Source organism: Corythoichthys intestinalis, chromosome 18, assembly GCF_030265065.1.
Source record: "Corythoichthys intestinalis isolate RoL2023-P3 chromosome 18, ASM3026506v1, whole genome shotgun sequence".
Lineage (NCBI taxonomy): Eukaryota > Metazoa > Chordata > Actinopteri > Syngnathiformes > Syngnathidae > Corythoichthys > Corythoichthys intestinalis.
In genome coordinates this window covers 34063593-34077017 of record NC_080412.1, presented here as the reverse complement: position 1 = coordinate 34077017, position 13425 = coordinate 34063593, and the positions used below count along the sequence as shown (strand labels likewise).

At 40.7% G+C, this 13425-nt stretch overlaps 1 protein-coding gene across 1 annotated transcript in view; it reads left to right on the top strand.

Moving 5' to 3' along the window:
* The window catches only part of LOC130906893 (A disintegrin and metalloproteinase with thrombospondin motifs 15-like), a 33967-nt gene extending 20780 nt beyond the window's left edge, over positions 1-13187 (top strand). Inside the window, exons 6-8 of the mRNA XM_057821575.1 lie at positions 87-259; positions 6109-6284; positions 8325-13187. Coding sequence (XP_057677558.1) covers positions 87-259; positions 6109-6284; positions 8325-9120 — 1145 coding nt within the window. The 3' untranslated portion in view covers positions 9121-13187. The remainder of the gene's footprint in view (positions 1-86; positions 260-6108; positions 6285-8324) is intronic.
* Positions 13188-13425: the final 238 nt, after the last annotated feature.

Here is a 13425-nt window from a genome sequence, read left to right as displayed (position 1 = left end):
CCGAAACAGGAAATTACATCAAGCGTATTTCTCAAGTGGGTTCCAATTCTTGATCTTATTTGCACCACTTTCCCCTTACTGTGCAGGTAAAACTTACCGCGAAGAGCAGTGTGAATCCAGCGGGCGGGGTTTCAGCAGCAACCATATCGCCCCCTCTGTTGTGTGGGTACCCAAGTACTCCGGAGTGAGTGTCGATGACAGATGTAAACTCATCTGCAGAGCAAATGGAACCGGCTATTTCTACGTCATGGCACCTAAGGTAAGAAGTTATATTGAACACAGTCAATGGACAAAAGACTTACGAAGCTGTTTATTTCCATCGAAGTAAAAAAGTCGTTCGTTGTGACATCCTGCATATACAATGGTACCACGACATACGATCACATCGAGATATGATCCTTTCGACATCCAATGTAAAATTTGACTCGCTATTTTTCTCAACACATGATGACTTTGAAAAACAGAATAGTTCTGTTCTGTGTTGTTTTTCGTCAACGACAACGAAAATATTTCGCCAACGAACAATTTTTTTATGACGATGACCATACAATGACGCGCTGTGTCTTGGGATACTAAAACATAACAAGATTGATGCCAGTTGTCGTCTGATGACACGAGAACGAGATGAAAATTTGCTATAGTTTCCGTCATAAATTCACACTGTGTGTGATATTCTTATTGTATGTGTAGTTAGAACGCATTTAGCAGTGCTTGGTCGTGTCACTCATGTGACGTGCTGCACCCCCCCTCACCCCACACACAGGCTTAAGCAAGTGCCTATTCTAGGCTCCTCTTGTGAAACGTGTTAGGTGCTGCATGGTAAGTTTCTTATCTTGGCTATGCCATATTGCTTTAGCCTTTAAAGGTCTGTGCAGAGTGATCATCACACACTAAACTAACTTGTAGCGTTAGCATAGCGTTCGCGTTAGCATTCGCATTTAGCGCAGTGACTCAGCGTTTTCTTAAACTCTTGGAAAACATTTTAAATACAGGTCATGGCGTCCAGGGAAGTTTAATTAATTGCAAATAATATACTGTTAATAGACAAAAACATTGTGAAAATTGTCGAATAAAACTAAACAAAATTCGTCTGAGTTTTCGTTGATTAGACGAAAACGAACACATTTTGAAATGACTAAAATATGACTAAGACTAATAAGTATTTTCGTCCAAAAAAGACAAAGACGAAAATTAAAATGGCTGCCAAAAACAACACTGTTTCTGTTGTAAGAGCAAGTTTTTTCTAGCTTGTCTCTTGGCCAAAGTGAAGCCTTTTCTTAGTCGCCACGAACTTGAAAAAGCAATTTATGTCTTTATAAGCTCAAGACTGGATTACTGCAATGCACTTTAAGTTGGTCTTCCCAAGTTCTCTATTTATCGTCTGCAACTTGTTCAAAATGCTGCTGCTCGATGTTTAACCCAGACGTGAACATATTACTCCCGTGCTGTCATCGCTCCACTGGCTTCCAGTTAATTTTTTAGTATTTTGACCTACGGAGGGCGCGATGTTTTATGCGCACAATGCACGCTGGGGGTGATGACGCAGTTGGCCTGGACTGGGAGAATAGCTGTGCTAGCTAGCAAGCGAAGCTAGAATGACGACTGGCATGATTTTGTCGCATTCTGCCGCTGGTCAGATTGTTTTATTACAGAGACGTGGGAGTTCCCAACGTCGTACCTGCATTCAACTCCAGCTTATCAGCAGTGTCTTTACACCGATCCCAGGCGGCTTGCCGATATATTGCGTTGCCGCCATTTGACAGTTTGTATATCCCTCAGTTGCATCATTGCCTTGTTTTTTTACATTTGTCTGTCCGTCACAGCGGTTTTCCCTCGTTTATAGAATTTTTTTAAATTTTATTGATACCGACCTACTGTCACAGACCCTTTTTGTGTCTCCTTTTTCGTGATCACGTGTTTTTTGTGTGATCAATAAACCATTGTACGCACTCCTTATGTTATTGTTGTCTGCTTGGTGTCTGAAGTGAGAACCGTTTTTTAATTCCGTAGTCAAACCCGCCCCACTTTCTTTTCAGTTGCGGTTCCCTTTCAGGCGCCCAGTGACGTCACCGCCCAGAGTGCATTGCTTTGTCAACAACAATGGCGACCAACTAGTTAATTTTACAAATTTTATTCAAACGAAAGCGAGAGGGGTTTTAATATCAAATTGTTATAACTCATACTTATATTTATCTTTTAAGAATTACATGTCTTTCTATTCGTGGTACCCTTTAAGGATAGCGTAGGTTTTTTGGCTGTGGAACGAATTAATCGAATTATAATGTATTCTTATGTGAAAATCCCGCTCGACATACGACCATTTCGACTTTAAAACCAGGTCCAGGAACGAATTAAATTCTAATTCTAATGTGGTGGTACCACCAGTGTTGTTAATAACGGCGATAGAATATAACGGCGTTCCTAACAGCGTTATTTTCTTCAGTAGTGAGCAATCTAACTAATTACTTTTCTCATCTTGGCAACGCCATTACCGTTACTGAGGCGGGAAAGGCGTGCGTTACGAAGCGTTGCGATGTTGGTTGACTGACGCGATAAAAGTCTGAAAAAGATGGACTCACGGAGACGAGAGAGCAGACCAGGAGTGGGGAGGAGGCAAGGGAGTGCGACGCCGTTGCAAACGCGATGGTACTATGCTAGGTGGCTCCATTAATACCTGACTGTAGCCGATAGCCTACAAACTACGCCCACATGATGTTTCCTTAGATATCACATATATACAGAACTAGATGCAAATGACAGACACGGCTGCATTAGCAACATGTATAATACAGAACTACACTCACCGGCCCCCTTTTGCCTTCAGAACTGCCTCAATTCTTCGTGGCATAGATTCAACAAGGTGCTGGAAGCATTCCTCAGAGAGTTTGGTCCATATTTACATGATGGCATCACACAGTTGGTGCAGACTTGTCGGCTGCACATCCATGATGTGAATCTCCCTTTCCACCAAATCCCAAAGATGCTCTATTGGATTGAGATCTGGTGACTGTGGAGGGCATTTGAGTACCGTGAACTCATTGTCATGTTCAAGAAACCAGTCTGAGATGATTCCAGCTTTATGACATGGCGCATTATCCTGCTGAATGTAGCCATTAGAAGTTGGGTACATTGGGGTCATAAAGGGATGGACATGGTCAGGAACAATACTCAGGTAGGCTGTGGCGTTCCAAGGATGCTCAATTGGTACCAAGGGGCCCAAAGAGTGCCAGGAAAGTATTCCCCACACCATTACACAACCACCACCAGCCTGAACTGTTGATACAAGGCAGGACGGATCCGTGGTTTCATGTTGTTGACGCCAAATTCAGACTCTACCATCCGAATGTCGCAGCAGAAATCGAGACTCTTTAGACCAGGCAACGTTTTTCCAAGCTTCTAATGTCCAATTTCGATGAGCTTGTGCAAATTGTAGCCTCAGTTTCCTGTTCTTAGCTGAAAGGAGTGGCACCCGGCGTGGTCTTCTGCTGCTGTAGCCCGTCTGCCTCAAAGTTCAACATACTGTGCGTTCAGAGATGCTCTTCTGCCTACCTTGGTTGTAACGAGTGGTTATTTAAGTCACAGTTGCCTTTCTATCAGCTCGAACCAGCCTGGCCATTCTCCTCTGCCCTTTGGCATCAACAAGGCATTCACTGGATATTTTTTCTTTTTTGGGCCATTCTCTGTAAACCCTAGAGATGGTTGTGCGTGAAAATCCCGGTAGATCAGCAGTTTCTGAAATACTCAGACCAGCCCTTCTGGCACCAACAACCATGCAACAATCAAAGTCACTCAAATCACCTTTCTTTCCCATACTGATGCTCGGTTTGAACTGCAGGAGATTGTCTTAAACCATGTCTATATGCCTAAATGCACTGAGTTGCCTCCATGTGATTGGCTGATTAGAAATTAAGTGTTAACGAGCAGTTGGACAGGTGTACCTAATAAAGTGGTCGGTGAGTGTAGATGCGTTAGTAAACAGCCGCTTCTCAGGAAGGCTCTGTTGTAGAGAACTTTCCTAGCGAACCTAAGTAACTTTTTATTTTTTTAACCTTTTTTTGAGGGGGGGGGGCCATGAAAATTATCACCAGTTACTTTGCCAAGTGACTAATTACTCTTACATTCAGGTAACTGAGTTACTAACGCAATTACTTTTTGGGAGAAGTAATTTGTAACTGTAATTAATTACTTTTTTAAAGTAAGATTGACACCACTGGGTACCACTGTATTGGAATTTTCAAGAAGATCAAGAAGAGTAATGTATGTAACCTTGACAAACAGCAAGTGTCTCTTGCTGAGGCCAGTTGAGAGAGAAATGAAGTGAGAAACATAAGAATATTTAACTAGGACATGCCACACTTTTCTCCAACACAGTAGTTGTAACTAGGGTTTTTCCGATCATGTTTTTTTGCTCCCGATCCGATCGTTTTACTTTGAGTATCTGACGATCCCGATATTTCCCGATTCGATTGCTTTTTTTTGCTCCCGATTCAATTCCAATCATTCCTGATAATTTTTCCCGATCATATACATTTTGGCAAAGCATTAAGAAAAAAATGAATAAAACTTGGACGAATATATACATTCAACATACAGTACATAAGTACTGTATATGTTTATTATGACAATAAATCCTCAAGATGGCATTTACATTATTAACATTCTTTCTGTGAGAGGGATCCGCAGATAGAAAGACTTGTGACTTTGTATATTGTGACTAAATATTGCCATCTAGTGTATTTGTTGAGCTTTCAGTAAATGATACTGTAGTCATGGCCAAATGCATGATGGGAAGTGGAACCATGACTGTGCATAGTGCTATCAATTGATATATCGTCTCTGCGTTGGCAAATAACATCAGGTGTTAAGATAAAGATCAATTGCTACCTTGCTTCCCCACATTGCTTCCCATGATATTTCTAATCATTGGGAGAGGGATTGTAAGGTTTTAGCCAATTATAAAAAGGCTCCAAAGGCTGCCAAAATTCACTCTACACATTTTACGCTGCCTTTTACCTCTCTCTATAGGTAAAAGGGCGCCATTACAGATTGAGCGCGACAATGCGTGAGTGGGTCGTTCAGCACATGCATTAATTGCGTTAAATATTTTACCGTGATACATTTTTTAAAAAATGAATTACTGCCGTTATTAGGATAAATTTGATAACCCTACCTTAAGCCTAAACTAAAGACTCTGGAAGAGTGAAACATATTATGTCTGTAATGTTAAATACAATTAGAAAACGATTTGATTAAATAAATATATATATATTAAAAAAAAGGCATGGCCGATATTTTTTTGCCGATTCCGATACTTCGAAAATGAAGTGATCGGACCACATCTCTAGTTGTAACCACATTCTCCAATATCTTCTCTTACATGCCAAACATTGACGGTAACAGCTGTGCCAGTTCCCTTCCCATGTAGTATTCAATTGCAAATAGTATCCGTTTATTTCTTCTTACATTTTACAATGTCTACCGTAATTGATGCTTTCTCTCGTTGCCTCTCTTTAACAGGTGTTTTTTTAAATGTATTTTCTAAAATTAATCTAAAATCTTAAGCCTATCTATTAAGTTGGATTGGAAAAAATGATAAATATATTTGTTGTCACCAGTCCGCATCAGGGATCATCCCAGTCATTTGAACTATGCGGCTGAAAGTGATTTCATTTGCGAGCAATGTGAATTCATGAAATCCTCTGAGGGAGAACAGCATTGCATGGGACCATGGAGAGGAGTAGAAGGAGGGTGTTTATCATCGTGAGATAATATGGGTGTGGAGTGAGTGTGAGCAGCCGTGAGAGAAAGTTCACACTAGATCATATTGAGTTAAGAGGACAAGAGCACTCAGGGGACGTGTAGCACTGAATCATCGAGCAGCTGCATACTTGTTTGAAACATCTGAACCAGATATCATTTTACACCACATCCTCTACCATGGGTGTGTGGAACTACATGAATATCAGCTTTTAGAAATGATGGCAATGTAATAATAACAACTAAAAATATGACCATACGACGTAAAAACGACCCAAATGAAGTAGCAGATTGTGGGTGCTTTTTAATGAATGGTCTTCCCTAACATAGTGAATGTTGTCTACACCGCAGGTTGTGGACGGAACACCATGCTCACCAGACTCAACAGGAGTGTGCGTTCAAGGAAAATGCATCAAGGCTGGCTGTGATGGAAAAATTGGATCAACCAAGAAGTTTAACAAATGCGGGGTCTGCGGAGGTGACAACAAAAGCTGTAAAAAGGTCTCAGGACTCTTTACCAAACCTCTGTGAGTACACTGCAAAAACACACCTCCTTAAAACTAGTTAAATTCCCTTGTTTTCAGAGTAAATCTATTAGAAATAAGTAAAATAGCTAGCTGGAAAGCGTGACGGATTTATTTTAAGCAATAAATTTGTATATTCAGTTTTACAAAAAGCTTTGAAATGTCAGAAATGTTCTTAATTCAAGAATAGATAATGTTCAAAACATTATTTGAAGGCAGTTTTTCTTGATTTATGTTAGGGTGACCAAAGGTCCTCTTTTGCCCGGACATATCCACTTTTTACATCCTGCCCGGGCATCTGGTGGCGTTTTTTTAAATTAGTGAAACTGTCCGGTTTTCATTATTTTTCACAGGACCAATTAGCATGTGTTGAAATTGACTGACGCTTTGCACAGAAGACTACGGTACTGTGCTGCCTGTGACGTGTTCCCAGAGAGCCTGCCCAGTTGTTAAGGCTTATATTGTGATCAGTACGTATGTACAGTGGGGCAAATAAGTATTTAGTCAACCGCTAATTGTGCAAGGTCTCCCACTTGAAAATACTAGAGAGGCCTGTAATTGTCAACATGGGTAAACCTCAACCATGAGAGACAGAATGTGGAAAAAAAAAACCAGAAAATCACATTGTTTGATTTTTAAAGAATTTATTTGCAAATCATGGTGGAAAATAAGTATTTGGTCAGTACCAAAAGTTCATTTCAATACTTTGTTATGTACCCTTTGTTGGCAATAATGGAGGCCAAACGCTTTCTGTAACTCTTCACAAGCTTTTCACACACAGTTGTTGGTATTTTGGCCCATTCCTCCATGCAGATCTCCTCTAGAGCAGTGACGTTTTGGGGCTGTCGTTGGGCAACACGGACTTTCAACTCCCTCCACAGATTTTCTATGGGGTTGAGATCTGGAGACTGGCTAGGCCATTCCAGGACCTTGAAATGCTTCTTACGAAGCCACTCCTTTGTTGCCCTGGCTGTGTGTGTTTTTGGGATCATTGTCATGCTGAAAGACCCAGCCACGTCTCATCTTCAATGCCCTTGCTGATGGAAGGAGATTTTCACTCAAAATATCTCAATACATGGCCCAATTCATTCTTTCTTTACACAGATCAGTCATCCTGGTCCCTTTGCAGAAAAACAGCCCCAAAGCATGATCTTTCCACCCCCATGCTTCACAGTGGGTATGGTGTTCTTCGGATGCAATTCAGTATTCTTTCTCCTCCAAACACGACAACCTGTGTTTCTACCAAAATGTTTCACTATTTTGGTTTCATCTGACCATAACACATTCTCACAGTCCTCTTCTGGATCATCCAAATGCTAAGTAGCGAACCGCAGACGGGCCTGGACGTGTACTTTCTTCAGCAGGGGGACACGTCTGGCAGTGCAGGATCTGAGTCCCTGGCGGCGCATTGTGTTACTCATAATAGCCTTTGTTACTGTGGTCCCAGCTCTCTGTAGGTCATCCACTAGGTCCCCATGTGTGGTTCTGGGATTTTTGCTCACTGTTCTTGTTATCATTTTGACGCCATGGGGTGAGATCTTGCATGGAGCCCCAGATCGAGGGAGATTATCAGTGGTCTTGTATGTCTTCCATTTTCTAATAACTCTCCCACAGTTGATTTCTTTACACCAAGCGTTTTACCTATTGCAGATTCAGTCTTCCCAGCCTGGTGCAGGTCTACAATTTCGTCTCTGGTGTCCTTCGACAGCTCTTTGGTCTTGGGCATAGTGGAGTTTGGAGTGTGACTGACTGAGGTTGTGGACAGGTGTCTTTTATACCGATAATGAGTTAAAACAGGTGCCAAGTGGAGCCTCATTAGATGTCGTTAAAAGAAGTTAGACCTCTTTGACAGCCAGAAATCTTGCTTGTTTGTAGGTGACGAAATACTTATTATCACTCTAATTTGTAAATAAATTCTTTAAAAATCAAACCATGGGATTTTCTGTTTTTTTTCCACATTCTGTCTGTCATGGTTGAGGTTTACCCGTGTTTCATCGTTCGATAAGACACCTCATTGACCGTGTGTTTAATTTTTGTTCGCAGGCATGGCTACAACTTTGTTGTGATGTTGCCAGTAGGCGCTACCAACGTAGACATCCGTCAGCGCGGATACCAAGGCATGTTGGGTGACGACAACTACTTGGCGGTCAAGAACAGCAATGGGCAGTACCTTCTTAACGGCGACTACGTGGTGTCCGCCGGGGAGAGAGACATCATCGTGAAGGGCAGTCTGCTGCGCTACAGCGGCACCACTGGCCTTTCAGAGACTCTACAGTCTGTAAATCCCTTGGGGGAGATGCTCACTGTGGAAGTGCTATGTGCTGGCAATTTGACGCCGCCTCGCATACGGTACTCCTTCTACATAGCTCGCATGAACAACAAAGAGGACAAAACCGTAAAGGTGGAGGACCGTGAAAAATCGCACAACAGTGTTCTTACTGATGATAACGTTAAGGAGACGCCAGTCGCAAACTTGAAGAAACCTTACAGCAAAGAGCAGCCTCTCCTCGAGAACTGGACATCAGCGAGCTGGGACGAGTGCTCGGTGAGCTGCGGCAACGGTTTCCAACGGCGGATGGTGCAATGTTTGAAGACGGACGGAAAACCGGGATTGAACTGCGATCCTTCCAAAAGACCGCCAGCCACCAGAGCCTGCGGAGACCCTTGCCCGGGGTGGCACGCCGGAGAGTGGTCGTCTTGTTCCACAAGCTGCGGGAAAGGCTTTAAGAGACGACCGCTGCACTGTAAAGCCCAAACGGGACATATGCTTCCCAGGGACCACTGCAGTGGCTTACGCAAACCACAGGAGCTGGACTTCTGTAAACTAAAGCCTTGCTAAAGACTTGAAAACTTATCCTCATTGAACTTAAAGTTAAGAATTTTTGACATTAGGCTTAATCTTCGGGTCAGCGCGGATTTTAATCAGTTGGTGGAGTTGATTTAAACAAATTCCGTGCAGTTTGTCAGTTATTTGTTAGTTTCAGGGCTCCGGAGTGGCTAAGCTAGCGTAAGTCAATGGTGCCTACTTAGCATGCCAATTAAAAAAAATGATATTACCAGATGTAACAAATGTAATAAATTCAAAATGCAAATCATTGTTCGAAACTCTCATGCGGCCAAAACTATGTCACGCCAAAGTGCCGTAATTCATTTCATTCTAAAGAAGGGACTATTTTTTTTTTTAGATGAGTAATGCGACCACAATAGAGAGTGCCGTCTGGGATGAAAAAAAAAAAACAATGTGATATCACTCAAATGTTGCTGTTCATACTACAATTATTGACATCCAATGGTAAATCCTAATAACTTTATCCTGAAAACAGAGCCAACACTATTGATTGCATAGGTCATCAGAGATTCGAATGCGTGCATATGTTGTTTTTGATTGGTATGCTAAGCAGTAGAGGTGTGCATCGGCACTGCCCTCACGATTCGATTCGATTACGATTTGGAGGGCCACGATTCGATTCGATTCGATTCAGAGAGTCACGATTCGATTCGGTTCGATTCGGCAATGCATCACGATGCCTTAAAGCCTGGGATGCATTAAAATTCTAAAGCAAAGCATATTTTTCGTGAATCATGAGGCAACACAAGCGGTCAGACATTAAACAACTTTTTATTGGCTCTTGTGTCACTCCTGGTTGAAGTCAAATGAAAATACTTTCAGATGTATAGATTATTAAAAAAAAAAAAAAAAACAGATCACAGCATTTAATTGGTGCTTTGAATGAGACCAGGGCTTTCTTTTTTTTTTTTTTTTTTACACACATTAGCAGCCTTTCACACAGTGCAACATCTGAACTCCTGTGCAAAATCAGTAATAACAATCACTGTATTTTAGTCATAACGACCCATCAACAAAAATATTCAAGTAAATATTAAAGAAAAGGACAAAGAAAATATTGTAGTGCAGCAGCATCTTTATCGCAATATCAATCCAGGGATCAGTTCAGTTGCAAACAAAACATCAACTAAATTGCAGTGTAGAACAAAAGTAAAATGTAGGCAAATGTAGACAATATTCTAATTTCCTGAGACAGTCAGGAAATTAGAATATTGTGTATTCTAATTTCCTGAGACAGTCCTGTATATATACACAGGACTGTCTCAAAAAATTAGAATATTGTGTATTCTAATTTCCTGAGACAGTCCAGTATATGTGCAATCAACTTAGAAATGCAATCAGTAACTACCACATAACAATAAAAAATAATGAATTAAACTGAAGTGCAGCAGCATTTTAGCAGCCATAACAATCTGTTTCAACATGAGGAAATATCAGTTTTTTGCAATCGAGAGAGCAGAAAGATAGTAGAGGTTAGATCGGGCCTAAAAAATCCAGCCTGACCCGACACGGCCCGCTGGTATTGAAGCCTGACCCGGCTTGGAGTGACGCGAAAAAAAAAATGCAGTAGCAGCAATTTATTTTCATTTCTTCGAGTTGGCAGAAAAAAACGCAAGTTTTCTTAAATAGTTTTCTTTAAATAGTCTACATATTTTTATAATCATTATAAAAGCATTTACACAACGAAATAACGCTGGGAAAGTTTAATATAAAAAAAAAAAAAACATGCGACTTTGCGGACACACAGAGAAGATTCAAAAGGATCACATTTGTGTTGCCTTTGTGTGCATAAAAAAAGTGTCTTTTGTAACGAATTCTCAGTTGGCAGAAAAAAACCCCCAAGTTTTCTTAATGTTTAAATAGTCTACATATTTTTATGATCATTATAAAAGCATTTACAAAACGAAATAATGCTGGGAAAGTTTAATATAAAAAAAAAAGAAAACATGCGATTTTGCAGACACACAGAGGAGAAGATTCAAAAGGATCACATTTGTGTTGCCTTTGTGTGCATAAATAAAAGTGTCTTTCGTAACGAATCGCAAGCGCCACAGTGGAGGAGAAGAAGAAGAAAAAGCGGGCGGCGCCACTGCGTTCATGTGTGTGCACAAGCAAATGCACAATACAGAGAGCCTGCTCTCGGTTTTATCCCATTTTTTAAAAAATAATTTATTAGTCCGGCGCGGCGGCCCGACCCGACCCGAACGTGAATGACATTTTGGGCCCGATCCGACCCTTTCGGGTTCGCGCACCACCTCTAACCTCTAAGACAGGGGTTCCCAACCTATTCCACTAAGGCACACTGTGGGTGCAGGATTTCATTCTTACCAAACAAGATGACAACACTTTTTCCCCAATCTGGTGTTTTACAAGTGCAATCAGTTGATTGCAGTCAGGTGTGGCTTGTTTTAGCAGAAGCCTCATTGGTTCAACTGTCTCTGCTGGATCGGCTGGAACAAAAACCAGGACCCACAGTGTGCCTTGAGGACTGGGTTGAAAACCCCTGCTCTAAGAGATAGGACATAACATAACAATGGCTGAAGCGAAGAAAGAGGGAGCGAGAAAGATTATTGATGCACCTAAGACATTGAAAGCAGACATCTGGAGACATTTTGGCTTCTACGAGGTTGGTGGGAAACTTGACCAGAGTTATGCGGTGTGTAAAAAATGAAACATGAGAATAATACAAATGGGGAAACCAAATCCATTGCATCACCGGAATTGCGCAGGGAAGATTTTTGAACGTACTTATATATTTTAAAATGCGCTGAATCGATTTGGCTTGTTGCCCGCATCGAATCGAATCGTCCATGCCCCGCATCGGGATGCAACGCCGCATCGATTATTGTTCACACCACTACTAAGCAGGCACCATTGACTTGCGCTAGCTTAGCCACTCCGGAGCCCTGAAATCAACATATAACTGAAAAACGGCACAGAATTTGTTGAACTCAACTCCACCGACTAATTAAACCTCCGCGAACTCGAACATTAAGCCTCATGTCAAAAATTCTGAACTTCCCTTTTAAGCCAACAGCACATTTCCACACACTCTCTATTGCATCACCAGACACATAGATTAAAGACCAAAAAATAGGTGGTGCAATGTTTTTTTCCCCACCATTTAAAGTAAACCACTTCTGTCAACAAAACACACCACAAAGTTGCTAGGAAGCTAAAAGGTTCAGTTATTTTAACTGTAACTTAACATATACACTATATAAATATGTATTATATTAGTAGGCAATTTATCTTATGAGTCTGGAACCCATGTCATATTTTGTTAAATGTTTATTTTTTTATGTTCACGGTAAAAGATTTCTGTGGCCCGCCAGGTCCATTAAAACAATGAAAGGGAGGAGGGGTTCAATTTTCAAATCACAATTGAGTATTTTTCTTTCATCTACAAAAAAAAAAAAAAAAAAAGGTGTTTTGGTTAACGATTGCACCTTTTACCCACTACCGCGTCATTAAAAAAAGAAAGCCATGTGCCTCAGTTGTGCCATCAGTTAATTGCTAAAGATACACAACCACTTGTTATGTCCACTCTGGTAACTCCTGTTAATATATTACTGTATAGTCTTGTTATATTCCCCAAAGGACCCACATTGTCGAATACAACATCTCACCACAGGATGGATCCTGTTATAGTCATACTTTGATTTTTTTTTTTTTTTTTTAAATCAACTTTTGCACTTTGTACAGCAAAAGAAATAAGTGACTGATATGATATGGGCTGTACTGTATACTATGTATACATATTTTCAGCTCTGTGCAAAATTTCATGTAAATACGTTCAGTGCATCTTGCAAAGTGAGCTCTTCTTTTTTTTTTAAATCACATTTTTGAGAGGAGTGTGGATATATCACAACAGGCTCAATAGTCTGACCTACATAAAACAGATGAAGGAGCATCTGAAGGGCAGCCAATGGACATATTTGTTTGTTCCCCCAGTGTCCTCTCACCCTAGTTCACTGTCAGATCTTGTTCCAGATTTGGCATTAAATTGTACGAGACAACTTATTAAAAAAAGTAATAAAATAAAATCTTGAAATGTGTGCTTTTAATTTTTGGATTTGGAATGGATTAAGCTTACAATGTGAATCCACCATCCCTGTTCTTTATAAGTATCTGAACCTTTTGGAATTTCTCACATTTCTGCATGAAATCACCATCAAATGTGATCTGATCTTTGTCGAAATCGCACAGATGAAAAAACAGTGTCTGCTTTAACTTAAACCAACAAACCACCCAAACATTTATAGATTTTCATATTCTAATGTGGATAGCATGAAA